Source organism: Oncorhynchus gorbuscha, linkage group LG01 (genome assembly GCF_021184085.1).
Source record: "Oncorhynchus gorbuscha isolate QuinsamMale2020 ecotype Even-year linkage group LG01, OgorEven_v1.0, whole genome shotgun sequence".
Classification (NCBI taxonomy): Eukaryota; Metazoa; Chordata; class Actinopteri; order Salmoniformes; family Salmonidae; genus Oncorhynchus; species Oncorhynchus gorbuscha.
In genome coordinates this window covers 46,026,302-46,043,688 of record NC_060173.1, presented here as the reverse complement: position 1 = coordinate 46,043,688, position 17,387 = coordinate 46,026,302, and the positions used below count along the sequence as shown (strand labels likewise).

The 17,387-nt window shown below is 41.0% G+C and overlaps 1 protein-coding gene across 2 annotated transcripts; it reads left to right on the top strand.

Moving 5' to 3' along the window:
• The first annotated feature begins 7,657 nt into the window (after positions 1-7,657).
• Positions 7,658-16,865, top strand: LOC124038467 (tyrosine--tRNA ligase, mitochondrial-like). Of its 2 annotated transcripts, XM_046354395.1 has the most exons (6): positions 7,658-8,460; positions 8,701-8,868; positions 9,218-9,373; positions 9,492-9,662; positions 14,475-14,681; positions 15,584-16,865. In XM_046354395.1, the coding sequence occupies exons 1-5, from the start codon at positions 7,673-7,675 to the stop codon at positions 14,632-14,634; spliced, it is 1,443 nt and encodes a 480-aa protein (XP_046210351.1). In that variant the 5' UTR covers positions 7,658-7,672; the 3' UTR covers positions 14,635-14,681; positions 15,584-16,865. The 2 variants fall into 2 exon arrangements, with proteins under 2 accessions (XP_046210351.1, XP_046210342.1); XM_046354386.1 differs by having other exon boundaries at positions 14,475-16,865.
• The last annotated feature ends 522 nt before the right edge of the window (positions 16,866-17,387 follow it).

Genomic DNA, 17,387 nt, shown 5'->3' with positions numbered 1-17,387 from the left:
GAGACTTCAAGAAAATAATTGTAGACCTTCACAAGTCTGGTTCATCCTTGGGAGCAACTTCCAAATGCCTGAAGGTACCACATTCATCTGTACAAACAATAGTACGCAAGTATAAACATCATGGGACCACACAGACATAACTCTCAGGAAGGAGACACATTCTGTCTCCTAGAGGTGAATGTACTTTGGTGCGAAAAGTGCAAATCAATCCCAGAATAACAGCAAAGGACCTTGTGAAGATGCTGGAGGAAACTGGTACAAAGGTATCTATGTCCACAGTAAAACATGTCCTATATCAACATAACCTGAAAGGCTGCTCAGCAAGGAAGAAGCCGCTGCTCCAAAACCGCCATAAAAAAGCCAGACTGCGGTTTGCAACTGCACATGGGGACAAAGATCGTACTTTTTGGAGAAATGCCCTCTGGTCTGATGAAACAAAAATAGAACTGTTTGGCCATAATGACCATCGTTATGTTTGGAAGAAAACGGGGGAAGCTTTTAAGCCGAAGAACACCATCCCAACCGTGAAGCACAGGGGTGGCAGCATCATGTTGTGGGGGTGCTTTGTTGCTGGGGGGACTGGTACACTTCACAAAATAGATGGCTCATGAGGATGGAAAATGTTGTGGATATATTGAAGCAACATCTCAAGACATCAGTCAGGAAGTTAAAGTTTGGTCACAAATGGGTCTTCCAAATGGACAATGACCCCAAGCATACTACCAAAGTTGTGGCAAAATGGCTTAAGGACAACAAAGTTAATGTATTGGAGTGGCCATCACAAAGCCCTTACCTCAATCCTATAGAACATTTGTGAGCAGAAGTGAAAAAGTGTGTGCGAGCAAGGAGTCCTACAAACATGACTCAGTTACACCAGCTCTGTCAAAAGGAATGGGCCAAAATTCACCCAACTTATTGTGGGAAGCTTGTGGAAGGCTACCGAAACGTTTGACCCAAGTTAAACAATTTAAAGGCAATGCTACCAAATACTAATTGAGTGTATGTAAACTTCTGACCCACTGGGAATGTGATGAAAGAAATAAAAGCTGAAATAAATCATTCTTTGTACTATTATTCTGACATTTCACATTCTTAAAATAAAGTGGTGATCCTAACTGACCTAAGACAGGGAATTTTTTACTAGGATTAAATGTCAGGAATTGTGAGAAACTAAGTTTAAATGTATTTGGCTAAGGTGTATGTAAACTTCGAACTTCAACTGTAGGTGTGCCAAGCTTGTAAGGTAATACCCAAGAAGACTTGAGGCTGTAATCACTACCAAAGGTGCTTCAACAAAGTACTGAGTAAAGTGTATACATACGTATGTAAATGTAATATTTCAGCTTGAATTTTTTATTTAAAAATATGCACTGTAGGCATACCATAAACAACCTCGGAGAAAAATGCATCCCATAACATTTTAACATAGAACAGCTATTTATATAATTCAGCCGCAGTAGCAGCCAATGTGTGGTGTTCAATGAAGGCCTATATTCCATGACACTTTTGAAAAAAACATGCAGGCTTGACATTAACCTGTTTTTCCACTTCAGACACGGTGACTGAAAATGTTGTCTTGTTTGATGCAAGAAACCACATTACAAAATACAGTTCATTATTATCCCCATACCACGATCACAGAGAATCAGATAAATTATGATACGCTCTGTATATTGGCTACTTAGCTTATTCAAAATAAATACAACATTGCCCCTTTAAGACATAATATAAAGCTCCTTACCTGCCTCGCTTTTCAAAGATGGCTAAAATGTTGTGCTATTGTGTTGTGCTATAACCACTCCCCCATTGTAGACCTAAAATGATCTATAACTGGGCTAATAACTCACTAACTAGCAAAGAATATGAACAAATGTGCACACGTGGCTACGTGCAGCTCTTGCTTTGATCTCAAACAAGCACATCTACTGTAGCCTAAACACAGTCCAGACAGGCCTGAGTCATGCTAGTCAATGCAACAGAATCCTACTCCAATGCACTCTACCTACACTAATATCTCTTACCCAGTTAGTTTAGCATTCAAAGGGTCTTGCATAGTTTGTTTTGTTTCGGGATATGTTACACTGAAAGTGGCTAATATTGTGTTGATTCAATCACAATTCCCACAGTAGATGGAAACGTCAACAGTGTTAACTAAAAGAGAGAACTCTATAGAAAGTTGAGTGATTGCATTGCAAGTGGCACGCTCTACCAACTGAGCCACATCATCACACGCCACTTGATGTCTCAATGTACTCAATTACTGTATTGAACATTGTTTTTCTTCATGGTGATGGAAAGTCTACAAATACAAACCTAGATGACCAGCCTATGTACAATATAGTAATGTACATTTACATTAAGTGGTTTGTAAAGATGGTAAATTAATATTGCACAAAAACTGCTTTTTCTTCTTCTTCTTCTTCTTTCTGGATTCAATTGCAGAGAAAGTGACGGGGCAACAACTCTTACAATTCCAGCTATTGAATCCTGCAAGATACTGTTCTTAATTATACAGCTAACTTTTGTTTAACCAAAAAGAAGTTCTTGCAAAAAATGTTTTGCCAATGCGACAGACTGATATTGGTCCGCTAATACTAGTAAAGGCCCAGTGCACAGGTTTTTAAATGATTATTATTTGTATTTCTTTTCGGGGGAGCTGCAGCACCCTCAGCACCCCTACTTCCCGCGGCTATGGTTCATAGGCTATAATATGCCCACTCTGGCTCTAACCTACTACATCAGTGGTTCCCAAACTTTTTGTAGTCCCGTACCCCTTCACACATTCAACCCCCAGTTTGCGTACCAGGGTACAGCACATTCTCAAATGTTGTTTTTTGCCATCATTGTAAGCCTGCATCACACACTATACGATACATTTATTAAACATAAGAATGAGTGTGAGTTTTTGTCAAAACCCGGCTCGTGGGAAGTGACAAAGAGCACTTATAGGACCAGGGCACAAATAGTAATATAATAATCAATACTTTTTCTCCTTATTTAGCCATCTTACATATAAAACTTTATTTGTTCATTGAAAATTGTGAATAACTCACCACTGGTTAATGAGAAGGGTGTGCTTGAAAGGATGCACATAACTCTGCAATGTTGGGTTGTATTGGAGAGAGTCTCAGTCTTAAATCATTTTCCACACACAATCTGTGCCTGTATGTAGTTTTCATGCTAGTGAGGACCGAGAATCCACTCTCACATAGGTACGTGGTTGCAAAGGGCATCAGTTTCTTAACAGCACGATTTGCCAACGGAAGGATACTCTGAGCGCAGCCCAATCCAGAAATCTAGCAGTGGCTTCTGATTAAATTCCATTTTCATAGAGCCGCTTGTTGCAATTTCGGTGAGGCTCTCTTGTTCAGATATCGGTAAGTGGACTGGAGACAGTATAACGACACAAGGCGAGATCCAGATGCAGACACGGGAGGCAGATGGTTTGAGCTCTGATATTTATTATAATCCAAGGGGCTGCAAGAGTTCATAACCAGGTCAGAGTCCAAAATGGTACAGGGCAGTAAACAGGCTTGGGGTCAAGGGCAGGAAGAATGGTCATGCAGGTGATCTCAGATTCAGGACAGGAAAGGGTCAGAACCAGGAGAATGAGGAAATCAGAAACTGGGGAAACCCAGCAGCTAGAAGAAAAACAGGAGGTTGACTTGGCAAACAATACGAACTGGCACAGATAGACAGAAAACACAGGTATAAATACCCAGGGGATAATGGGGAAGATGGGCGACTCGTGGAGCGGGGTGGAGACAAGCACAAGGACAGGTGAAACAGATCATGGTGTGACAGGCAGGGCATAAAAGGGATAACGAATCCAGTTGTTTTTGTCATCCGTTTCGGGAAAGTACCTGCGTAATTGAGCACTCAACTCACTCAGGTGCTTCGCTATATCTCATCTGACGTTGTCCGTGAGCTTGAGTTCATTTGCACACAAAAAATCATACAAAGATGGAAAGACCTGTATGTTGTCCTTGTTAATGCAGACAGAGAAGAGTTCCAACTTCTTAATCATAGCCTCAATTTAGTTTTAGTTTAGTTTAGTTTATTTTTTTTTTTTTACAGGGACAGTGCACATTAATCAACGTTTCAGTAAAAGTGCCGGTTTTAGCCAGCCGGCTAATTTTCAACCGCAGTCCCTGGGCAGGTTAATAAAAACAATTACAATATAGACAATAGCAACATAGAACAAGCAAGACATAGCAACATAGGACAAGCAAGACATAGCATACAGACAGAGCAACATAGAACAAAAAGCAGCAAAACAAAATTCAAAAAAGCAAAACAAAAGTAAAAGCATTTCCACACCTCACAAGCTACAGACAACATGGAAAGCGGCAACACACAGTTAGGGACCATGTTCACAAATCTGATTGACCTTTAGCCATGTCTTCAAGCATTTTGTGAAAGTGTGATATGTGGTGCAGTTATGTGTGTCTGATGGCAGTGTATTCCAGACATGGGAAGCTCTCACAGAGAATGCAGATTTACTAAAGGTGCTTTTCCTTAGGGGAACTATACAGTCACCTCTCATGGTAGACCTTGTGGATCTGCTGCCATATGTCTGGGTTTTCTGTTTAACAAAAATATTGAGTGGAGGGGGAGCCAGGCCATTAAGGATCTTGAATACAAGACATGCGTCGGTGTATTGCACAAGATTTTCCCAACTCAAGAGCTCATGCTTTCTAAGGATGTGACAATGATGATGGCTATTGGGCTTCCTATCAAGCACTTTGAGAGCCTGTTTGTAGACAGACTGAATAGGTTTTAATGTTGTACAGCAAGCTTGGGCCCAACTAGTCAAGCAGTATGTTAAGTGGGGGAGTATCATAGATTTGAAGTACAGTTTTGCTACCTCTGTAGTCAAACAATTTCGTATAAATCGGAAATTAGCTAGGTTGAATTTAGTTATTTGAATTACCTTTTTCACATGCTTTTTAAAAGAGAGGTTGGAATCAAGTATGATGCCAAAGTACTTAAAATCGGATACCACCTGGAGCTTCTCCCCTGACACATAGACATCTGGCTCAGTAGCATCTGTTGCCCTCTTTGTGAAGAACATGCAAACATTTTTTTTCACATTGAGATGCAAACACGAGTCACTGAGCCACTTTGTAACCTGAGCCACCTTTGTAATTCTGTCCCGCACATTGAATATAGTTGTGGAGAGTCCCTGTAATCCTAGATTCAGATCATTCAGGCGAGAAAAAACATCCCCAAGATAGGCCAGTCGTGTGAGAAACTCATCATCATGCAAGCGGTCAGACAAGTGAAAATGATGGTCAGTAAAGAAAACTTTAAACTTGTCTCTAAAAAAAAAAAAGGTCAATACTTTGCCCCTTGATAACCAGCACACTTCTGTATGTTGTAAAAGTGTTACATGGTTGCTGGCCATATCATAGTGCAGAAAATACAGGGGCCTTGCTTTATCAACGTTAACCATTTTCACTGTAGTGTCCAAAATGTCTTTCAAGCTGTCAAGCTTGGCAGGAAGAGCCTCTCCGTGGATGCTGCAGTGTTCCCAAGTGACGTTGGGAGCAACTGCTTGCACGCTTGTTTCCACTCCACTATGTCTCCCTGTCATGGCTTTGTGCCATCAGAGCAGATACCAACACATCTTGACCACCAAAGTCCATTTGATGTCACAAAGCTGTCCAGTACTTAAACATTTAATTTCCTGGTTTCCACTGGTTTGCAGAAGAGGATGTCTTCCTTAATTGACCACCCATAAACGGAACGAACATATATCAGGATCTGTGCCAGGCCCGCCACGTTTGTTGACTCATCCAGCTGTAACACATAGAATTCACTGGCTTGTGTGCAAAGCAGTGATTGTTTCAAAACATCTCCTGCCATGTCACTGATGCGTCGTGAAACAGTGTTATTTGATGAAGACATTGTCTATATAGTTTTTTGGGCTTTTCCCCTAGCCATATTCGCTGCAGCAGGAAGAATTTTTAGGCTGGGTTTCTGTACAGCACTTTGAGATATCAGCTGATGTACGAAGGGCTATATAAATAAAATTTGATTGATTGATTGATTGAATTAAGTCCTCCACAATAGTATGGGGCTTGACTGTCCTCGCCACTCGGTAGCTCACCATATACGACGTTTCTAGGCCCTTCTTATTAATGATATCTGTTGCTTTTATACATGTCTTACTACTCGAAAGTCGTCTTAATTCTCACTCAGAAAAACTCCTGTGGCTTATTTTTCTAATCGGCATGTTTTGTTTCGAAATGTCTGCACAAGAGTGAAGGTTTCATCGAGTTGTGAGATAGTACTTTTGCACATATAACACACTGTGGCTGAGGAAAGGCACTACTCCCAATATAAGTGAACCCCTAATCAATGTAGTTCTCATCATATTTGTGCCTCTTCGATTGTCCATCGTCCCTGTCTGTTGTTTGGTTCTTTCAGGGAATGCACCGCTGCATCAGATTCACAACTGTCAGTGTCTATGCTAGCTGGGCTAACAACAAATGTAGAATTACTGAAGCTAAGCATTGGATGTGCTCGTGGAAGCAGAACCACTTGTCGTCGACAGGTGCAGGTGTAGTAATGCTGGTATTAGCAGTACTACCAGTAGAGCTGGTATGTGTCTCTATGGACGCAGGCCTTACTTTTTTAAATATCTTTTTTGTTACCATTTATCTATTTTTGAGCAAAATTTCTTTGTATATATCCATACAATGTATGTTGATTCATAATTTCGACTGGCTGATATAAAATGTCAGTGTCGTCCTGACACTTAATTCTCAATATTAGAGATCGTATTTCAATATTGCAACTATGTACGAACAATGTTACACAATGTATAATATCGGAAACTCAGAACTAAAATCTTGCGCAACTGCATAAAATGCTCGATTTTCTGGGGGCAGATGTGTTAGAAAAGGTACTAGAACAAGTGGAATCAGGGCGGTTGCTTCAAAATCGTAGAATAAAGAGAATACAATCAAAAATCCATACATTTAGATTTTTTTTGTGCAATTAATATCCATGGAGTACATTGAGATTTTTATTTCTCCAGAATTTTTGGGAACTTTGGCATTAGAGTGTAATTCTAAACTTTAGAGTCTACATGTACGCACGCCAAAGAGCCTACATGTCAATCGCCAAAAGTTTTTGGGAACGGGCAGAAGACATCTGGAAAATAATCCGATTTCCTTCCAATTTCTTTATGCTAGTACAGTAGCCTACATGTCGGATAAAACATGTCATGACAGGCCTGATGGAAACAGGTAGGCTAAACCTTCCAAATGTTGACTAAACAAAATATTCTATACAAGGTGGAATATTTTTGTGTTGGTCAAATGAATTATGTGAGAAATGTTGGTGGAATCGTTTTGAATGATATACTGTAATAACCATCATGCCGAAGTAAATTTGGAGTCACGTGATGACATGTTGTGTGGTCCTCCCACTACCACTCGTCGGGAAAGCATGCAGTTTACTACATATGAAATTAATTATGAGGAACTTCACAGGGTGGTGAAAGTGCACAGTGGTGAGGGTGATGCTCCTTTGAATAAAAAGGCCTCAGGTCAGGAGGAACAGGCAGGATGTGGTATAGTTACACAATACACCAGATGGCGCTATATTTTTTCTGTCATACATTAGTCCTTTCATTTTCCTGTCCGGTGTGTCAGTTTCCAATATGGCGGCATCCATAGCCAGGTTTTTTTCACGTGTATCGTGGCATGGTTCTTGTATTATTTTGAAAAACACACTCCCAAGTATATCGTTAAGATACACGTTTCATCGCTCTGCAACAACTCAAAGTGGACTTCTTTTTTCGCTAAATAAACGGGGCATTTTGAAGGATGCTTTCCCCGAAAACGCAGCCCAAGATCAACTTCCTCAACTGCTGCAGTCTGGGTGCCAGACCGTGTACTGCGGATTCGACCCCACCGCGGACAGCCTTCACGTGGGTAATTTACTCGCCATCGTCGGGCTATTGCATTTTAGAAGCGCAGGACACAATGTCATCGCTCTAATCGGTGGTGCAACAGCACAGATAGGGGACCCAAGCGGGAAAACGAGCGAGAGAGAGCAGCTACCGTCTGATGTAGTGGAGGACAATACAAGGGCTATCAGGGACAGCTTGCAGCGAATCTTCACCAACCATGAACTGCATTTCCACAACGACTCTAAAAAGCTTGGCACTGTAACCCTATTGAACAATTTATCTTGGTACAAAGACTGGAATGTGGTTGCTTTTCTGTCAGAAGTTGGCAGACGTTTCCGAATGGGGACCCTGCTCAGTAGGCACAGTGTCCAGTCCAGGCTGAAGAGTGCAGAGGGCATGAGCCTAACTGAGTTCTCTTACCAGCTGTTTCAAGCTTATGACTTCTACCACCTGAACCAGAATCATAGCTGTAAGATCCAGCTGGGAGGGACAGACCAGCTGGGCAACCTGATGTCTGGGCACGAGTTTATACACAAGTAATGTTGCATCAGATTCATTGGACACACACAGAGACATTTGCAAATGTACTGACCAATTATCACATTGATTCCAGATATTGTAGCCTAGCATCTGCATGGTGCATCAGACACCAGAGTGATATTTCAAGGCCATAAATAGCCCGAAGTAGTAAACATGCAATAACACACACTTGCCTCAACATTAACTGACCGTTGATGGCCTCTTTAATATCCATTGTATCAATTTCTCTGTAACAGGGTGACTGGACAGGATGTGTATGGGCTGACCATCCCACTGGTGACCAGCTCTGCGGGCGACAAGCTGGGGAAGACAGCAGGCAATGCAGTGTGGCTGAACAGGGACAAGACATCTCCGTTTGACCTCTATCAGTTCTTCCTCAGGCAGCCTGACAGCAGTGTGGAATGGTAGGTGGCTGGAGACTGAGACCGCAATAGAACTGGCCCACTTATCAGAGCCTTCTATTTAGGCTTATATTCATTCTGGTATAATTGATGGTTTGTTTGTATAGACTAGGACCACTAGGCTTAACCAGAGTCTGTGAAACCGGCATTGGGCCCGTATTGAAGCGTCTCAGGTGATGAGTGTTGATCTAGGACAAGGTCCCCCCCCTCTATGATTTAAAAGGCGCAACTAGATCAGCACCCCTACTCCGAGATTCTTTGTGAACATGGGACCTGGTGGTATTAGCACCTGAGTGCAGCCTATGTATGGTGGTGTTGGAGACTGAGTCGGGGTTGGTTGTGCTACCTGCAGGTATCTGAAGCTGTTCACCTTCCTACCCCTGGCCGAGGTGGAGAGGGTGATGGAGCAGCAGAGACAGGAGCCAGGCAAACGGCCCGCACACAAACGCCTCGCCGCCGAAATCACCAAACTGGTCCACGGCAAGGAGGGTCTGGAGAGTGCCAAAAGGTGAGGAGTGTTATGTGAGTGCACATGTGCATAGGTCATTTGTGTGTCATTAATGAGGTCTCGCTTGGCACTATTAGTAATGCTGTGTGTGTGTGTTTGTTTGTTTCTCTCCCTCCAGGTGCACCAATGCCCTGTACCACAGTAACATACAGGCCCTGGAGCAGATGAGCGATGCTGAGCTGCAGGAGCTCTTCAGAGAGGCCTCTTTCCATGAGCTGCTGCTGGAGCCAGGGACCACAGTACTGGATGCCTGCCGCAGGGCAGAGGCCATCCCCCAGGGGGGCAAAGGGTAGGGCTCCCACTTTACGTTCCTCTGTTCCTTATACCTGACCCGACTACCTCACACGGAGGGTCACTCACTCTCTGTTTCGCTACTCGCACCTTTAGCATACGCATCATATGCATATCAACCCTCAAGGTGTGCAAACACAAGCACCAACACATAAGCACCATAAATAGTGCATCAACTATTGTAAATGATGAATGGCATGAAGACATATTTGTGGAATTATATCCATGTAAACATGTATCAATCGATATTTGTTTAGAGAGTCAAGGATATGTTTTGTGTAATTCTACAAAGTCTGAGTCTTATTTTACCACGGGTAAGTGTCATAGAAACTGCAGAATATGCTCTTTCTGATACTATATATACTGAACAAAAATATAAATGCAACATGCAACAATTTCAACAATTTTACTGAGTTACAGTTCATATGGATTTCACATGACATGACATTGGATTTCACATGACTGGGCAGGGGAGCAGCCAAAGGTGGGCCTGGGAGGGCCAGCTAATCAGAATGAGTATTTTCCCACAAAAGGGCTTTATTACAGACAGAAATACTTCTCAGTTTCATCAGCTGTCCGGGTGGTTGGTCTCAGATGTTCCCGCAGGTGGCTTATGGTAAAGTAATTAACATTCAATTATCTGGCAACAGCTCTGGTTGACATTCCTGCAGTCAGCATGCCAATTGCACACTCCCTCAAAACTTGAGACATCTGTGGCATTGTGTTGTGTGACAAAACTGCACATTTCAGAGTGGTCAATTATTGTCCCCAGCACAAGGTGCACCTGTGTATGATCATGATATTTAATCAGTTTCTTGATATGCCACACCTGTCAGGTGGATGGATTATCTTAGCAAAGGAGAAATGCTCACTAACGGGGATGTAAACAAATGTGTGCACAAAATTGGAGAGAAATACGCTTTTTGTGCGTATGGAACATTTCTGGGATCTTTTGTTTCAGCTCATGAAACCAACACTGTATATGTTGCGTTTGTATTTGTGTTCAGTATTGAAATCAAAACATTTAACCTGCATGTGACTCTGAAGGAGGATTTGATGAAGTTATGGTGCATCTGTCAATTCCAAGCTGTGCTCTCATCTCTTCATGTGCATTTTGACAACTGGTCATATTGTCACTCATCAGACTTATCAATTTAATAGTGTCTTCAGGATAACTTTTATTATGTGTGAAAATAGTTTCAGGTTAGTTTAGGTGTAGCTTTGTGGGCCAGCTTCGAAGGCTGACTGGCATTGTTTGTTTCCCTGCACTCATCAACTTGGAAAGAGTCAAGGATATAATTTTTTTGAACCTTTTATTTAACTAGGCAAGTCAGTTAACAAATTCTTATTTTCAATGACGGCCTAGGAACAGTGGGTTAACTGCCTGTTCAGGGGCAGAACGACAAATTTGTACCTTGCCTTCCGGTTACTAGTCCAACGCTCTAGCCACCACTCATAATAGAGTTATAACTGTCCCGCAATAGCATCTTTTTAATAAGTTAAATGTAAAAGAGAATGATATCAACTCGCAAGGCCCGCGGTCAAATGATTAAAATGGGTCCCAACCCTGATAAATAGGCATAACACAAGATCTTTACACTATTGTTGTTCTAACCTCTTCACCCTCCTTATCAGTCAGTTAGGCCTCATTGAAATTCGATTGTGAGGTAACGTGCATAGGGGTGTGGCAGTCTCAAAATGTTGTCATTGAACATCAACATGTTCAGCATCTCCAGGCCTCAGCGTACAAGATACTGATGCGTGCCTTTGGGACATCTGCATTTACAAAGTCGAATAAATCCATTTGATATGGAATACATCCCTTTTGTATAAATATATTCTTTATTTTATGCAGCTCTAAAGAAACTACATGACCAAAAGTATATGGACACCTGCTTGTCGAATATTTAATTCCAAAATCATGGGCATTAATATGGAGTAGGTCCCCCCTTTGCTGCTACAACAGCCTCAACTCTTCTGCTAAGGCTTTCCACTAGATGTTAGAACATTGCTGTGGGGACTTGCTTCCATTCAGCCACAAGAGCATTAGTGAGATCGGGCACTGATGTTGGGCGATTAGGTCTGGCTCGCAGTCGGCGTTCCAATTAATCTCAAAGGTGTTCGATGGGGTTGAAGTCTGGGCTCTGTGCAGGCCAGTCAAGTTCTTCCACACTGATCTCGACAAACCATTTCTGTATGGACCTCGCTTTGTGCACGGGGGTATTGTCATGCTGACACAGGAAAGGGAATTCTCCAAACTGTTGCCACAAAGTTGAAGCCCAGAATTGTCTAGGATGTCATTGTATGCTGTAGCGTTAAGATTTCACTTCACTGGAACTAAGGGGCCTAGGTGCTTCAGTGGTCGGCGGTCCCGTTCAGTGAGCTTGTGTGGCCTACCACTTCACGGCTGAGCCGTTGTTGCTCCTAGACATTCCACTTCATAATAACAGCACTTACAGTTGACCGGGGCAGCTCTAGCAGGGTAGAAATTTGACTTATTAAGGCATTATACTGACAATGTTTGTCTATGAAGATTGCATGGCTATACACCTTTCAGCAATGGGTGTGGCTGAAATAGCTGAATCCACTCATTTGAAGGGGTGTCCACTAGAGGTAGACCGATTATGATTTTTCAACTCAGATACAGATTAATCGGCCGATTTAAATCAAATAAAATGTAAAACTTTTTTTTTGTAATAATGAAAATAACAACAATACTGAATTAAAACTTATTTTAACTTAATATAAAACATCAATAAAATCAATTTAGCCACAAATAAATAATGAAACATGTTCAATTTGGTTTAAATAATGCATAATAAGTGTTGGAGAAGAAAGTAATATGTGCCATGTAAAAATGTGTGCCATGTAAAATATGTGCCGTGTAAAAAAGCTATGTTTTAAGTTCCTTCCTCAAAACATGAGAACATATGAAAGTTGGTGGTTCCTTTTAACATGAGACTTCAATATTCCAAGGTAAGAGGTTTAAGATTGTAGTTAATATAGTATTTATAGGACTATTTCTCTCTATACCATTTGTATTTCATATACCTTTGACTATTGGATGTTCTTATAGGCACTTTAGTATTGCCAGTGGAACCGTATAGCTTCCGTCCCTCTCCTCGCCCCTACCTGGGCTCGAACCAGGAACACATCGACAACAGCCACACCCAAGGGATCGTTACCCATCACTCCACAAACGCCGCTGCCCTTGCAGCGCAAGGAGAATATCTACTCCAAATCTAAAAGCGAGTGATGTTTGAAACAGTATTAGCGCACACCCAGCTAACTAGCTAGCCATTTCACGTTGGTTACACCAGCCATTAGGCTGATAGGCTTGAAGTCATAAACAGAGCTGTGCTTGCGAAGAGCTGCTGGCAAAACGCACTAAAGTGCTGTTTGAATGAATGATTATGGGCCTGCTGCTGCTCAGTCAGACTGCTCTATCAAATCAGACTTAATTATAACATAATAACACACAGAAATACGAGCCTTTGGTTATTAATATGATCAAATCCGGAAACTATAAATTTGAAAACAAAACGTTTATTATTTCAGTGAAATACGGAATCGTTCGGTATTTTATCTAACGGGTGGCATCCCTAAGTCTAAATATTATTGTTACATTGCACAACCTTCAATGTATGTCATAATTACGTAATATTCTGGCAAATTACTTCGCAATGAGCCAGGCAGCCCAAACTGTTGCATATACTCTGACTCTGCGTGCAATGAACGCAAGAGAAATTACAATTTCACCTGGTTAATATTGCCTGCCAAACTGGATTAGTAGTTAGTAGTCATAACTAGTGATTATGATTGATTGCTTTTATAAGATAAGTTTAATGCTAGCTAGCAATTTACCTTGGCCTTTAATGCATTCGCGTAACAGGCAGGCTACTCGTGGAGTGCAATGGTTAGAGCGTTGGACTAGTTAACTGCGGTTGCAAGTTCAAACCCCCTAGCTGACAAGGTGAAAATCTGTCATTCTGCACCCGAAAAATGCAGTTCATCCACAGTTCCTAGACCGTCATTGAAAATAAGAATGTGTTCTTAACTGACTTGCCTAGTTAAATAAAGGTATACAAAATATATATATATATTTTTAATAATCGGAAATCGGCTAATCGGTCGACCTCTCGTGTCCACATACTTTTGTATATATAGTGTATGTTTTGTATTATTCTAAAGGTCTACTGCAACACATAGCATGTTTTCGTTTCCCTTACAATAAATGTGATTAGTTTACAAAGTAAAACGCAAAAGAGAATATTAGCCCGCGAGTCGCTGCATGGTCAAATGATTTGCTATAAACATGAGCGCCAACGCTGATAAATAGGCATAATACAAACTCATCATTACACTGTTGTTTTTAATTAAATCAACCTCTTCAACCTCCTTACCATTCAGTTAGTCCTAATTAAAATGTTAAAGTAACGTGTGCAATTATTGCCCATTTATCCATTTGTTATTCATTCAGGAAGGAGAGAGAGACACATTAGCTCCGGATTGGGTACCAATGTCTTACAATGCATTGTCTTGGTGGGTTAAGTTGGGAATAGGTGTGGGGGTATTTTTTTATTTAAGCTCCAAATACTTTTCTGTTTGTGATTTTAAAAATTCAGACAAATGAGCAGTAAAGTCAGGGAAAGAGCAGGACATTGCTATTTTTTGGGCCGGTCTTAATTTATTTGCTTGTGTCACTCACTCCCTCTATTTCTCTCTCAAATTCTTCCTTTTTTGTCTGTCTGACTTTCAAACGGTGTTAACTGACTCTTTCTGTGCTGTAATGTGTCGTGATGTGCTGCAGGTATCGCATGGTATCAGAAGGAGCTGTATGGATCAACCACAGTAAGACAGACAGCCCAGAGCAGGTACTGATCCCTGGACAGCACCTCTTGGCCAACGGACTTTCTCTCCTCAAAGTGGGCAAGAAGAACTTCCACATCATCAAGTGGCTCAATCTGTGAGTGGCACTGGGACCTTAAAACTACTATGGACTGTTTGTGGACTGGAGGTAGGACCGCTAGCTGGGAGGCTTAGGTGATGGACCTGTATTGTTTCAATACACCTGTTGGTGTCTGAGGGGATTTAGTGCACTATATATGTGTGGATTGAATGATGCTGTAAGATGTGGTATTAAGTATATTTGTTAGGTTTTTGTCTTGTTAGTTGTATGTTACATACTGTGTCCGTAAACTGTTTTATTTTTGTGATCATTCGATATTAGATAGCAGATTTGCCTACTATTGAATTTCACCACTAGGTGTCAGTATTGTCTTCTCTTTCAATGAGGACCGGGAAAAGCCTCCTTTAGCAAGCCTGAAGGAAAGCTCGGTTGTGAGACCCTAGTTGCATCCAGGAATTAAAATTCAACGGCAGACATATCTTACAGCTAAAATAAATTATAATTCAAAATACAAAAATGACAATAGTAAATTAAGGAAGTATATTTCCTGAAGAAAATGTGTGCTTGCTAGCTTGTTTTAAAGTATTTATGGTTTTTAAAATAAGTTATAGTAGTGGTACTGACTAATGGTGCGTGGGTCAGCTGTTTGTTCACCCGCACCCGCCCGCAATTGCTAATAACCCATCTGCAACCGCACGACTACATGTGATGAAATAAGATGGAGAAAATGCACTATAGGCATGATTTAGTCATGATTCTGCATATAATTTCCGACATATTGGTAGGTTATTTGTTAGTCATGATTCTGCTTATAATTTCCAACATATTTGTAGGCTGTTTGTTAGTCAACTTGCCAATAATTGGATGCATGTAGCTTCTCTTCTGTCATTATTATGTTTCCCTAAAAGACTACATAAACCCTTGCTCACCAGAATAATGTAATAGATCCTTAAGAGTGAATGCTTCAATCTAGTTGACATCAGTCATGTTTTTTCTGTCTTCTTTTGCAGAGCAAATACGTTTAGGGACTGGGGAGAAAATACAATGACGCAACCACAACAAAAATGATTTCTGTGCAAAATGTCCAAATGACATCAGTTTGACCAGTTGTAAGGAAAAAGAAAGCTGTGAAAATGACCCAAAGTGTTTCTGATAATATTTCAGTTTGGCTTCGATGCATATTTTATGTGTTTGAAATACTATCAGCTTTTATGCTGCTCTTATGATGAAGACGGCACCTCTGCAGATCTATCTAACTGAGCAATGCATTCTATCAAAATGCAGAAAGAAAGAAATCATATTTCTCCACTCCTGTTCCTAAGTCTAAATTTTGCCTACATTTTGTGTATAATTTTACTGTAAGAAATGCTTCATTCTGCAGGAGTTAATATTAAGGCTATGTGAGAGGTTATAGATCTAGAGTCAGTGGCCAGATTTCAGTTTCCATTTAACCCATCTGAACAATATTGGGCTACAGTTCCCTTGACGTGCCATAGGCCTATTTGAAGTCCTGTCTTGTGACTGTGGGATTTATACAGCGCCTCACAATCATCACACATAACATCCTCTTTTACCACTTCACCAAATCTTTCCCAAACATGACTTTTCTGGCCCTTCCTTTTCTTTGTCAACTCTTCTTTCACAGCTTTGGTCTTGTTGAATTAAACTTCCACAATGTCATTTTTAACCTCCGTGGATTGACATGAACTTTTTCCTCCCGTTCCCAAAAGCATTATTTGGTGATTGGCTGTGTAGGCTATTTGGAGCATACAGTTAAGATCTAAAGCTTAGGTTTATGCACTAATACCAGGTAGCCTAAAATAATGACAGAAAAACCTCAATGTAGCCTATATAAATTGCACAAGAATTATACATTTTTTATGGATTTATTTTAAAGGTATTGTTTCTCTTTGTTCAACCCGCCTGCCACGCACCCACCCTTCAGCCACACAATATTTAGTGACCCTAAACCCATCCGCCATGTGGATTATGAGTCAACCCGCGCATCACTAGTAGTGACTCCAGTAATAATGGGTGGTGACTGGTTATAGTTGGAAAAGTATGTATATGGAAAGATTGATTGGCTGATTGATTGAATGCATAGCTTGAATGGTGTCTCGCTTGGTGGGTGCCGCTACCAGATGCATATAGGTGGAACACAGGCTTGGTGTTTGGGGTATTTTTATTTGGTTGTTGTTAAAATAAGCTGTTCATGTGTTTCAACACATGCTTTCTGATTTTCATAGTTGTAACAAAGGCACTCCACAAATTAAAATTGATTGAACACTTGAACGTTGGTGTTTTTAGTTTTACAGTAACATAAACGAATGAAAATGCTATTGTTATACATAAAATAAAAATCTTATTCTAATCTTACCTAAGCTCATCATAAACACAATTGCAATAGCATATATGACATGTAGTATTTACACTGTTAGATTGTTGCAGTGAGATTGACTGCTTATTAGCTTGAAGGGGGGGGGGCCCTCGAGGCCCCACTTCTAGTGTTAAATGGTTCAAGAGGAGTTGCGTTGCCAAATGTTCCCCATGTAAGTCTATAGCTCTTTCATTGCCATTGAAGTGCATTGGGAGCTCATTTAAATATTGTTGTAGTACAAAAAAAGTATAGATGCTGTAGAAAAATATTTATAGAATTTTCTGAAGGAAAGTTGGGGTGGTCTGCACGTTTGAAAGTTGGGGTGGTCTGCACGTTTGAAAGTTGGGGTGGTCTGCACGTTTGAAAGTTGGGGTGGTCTGCACGTTTGAAAGTTGGGGTGGTCTGCACGTTTGAAAGTTGGGGTGGTCTGCACGTTT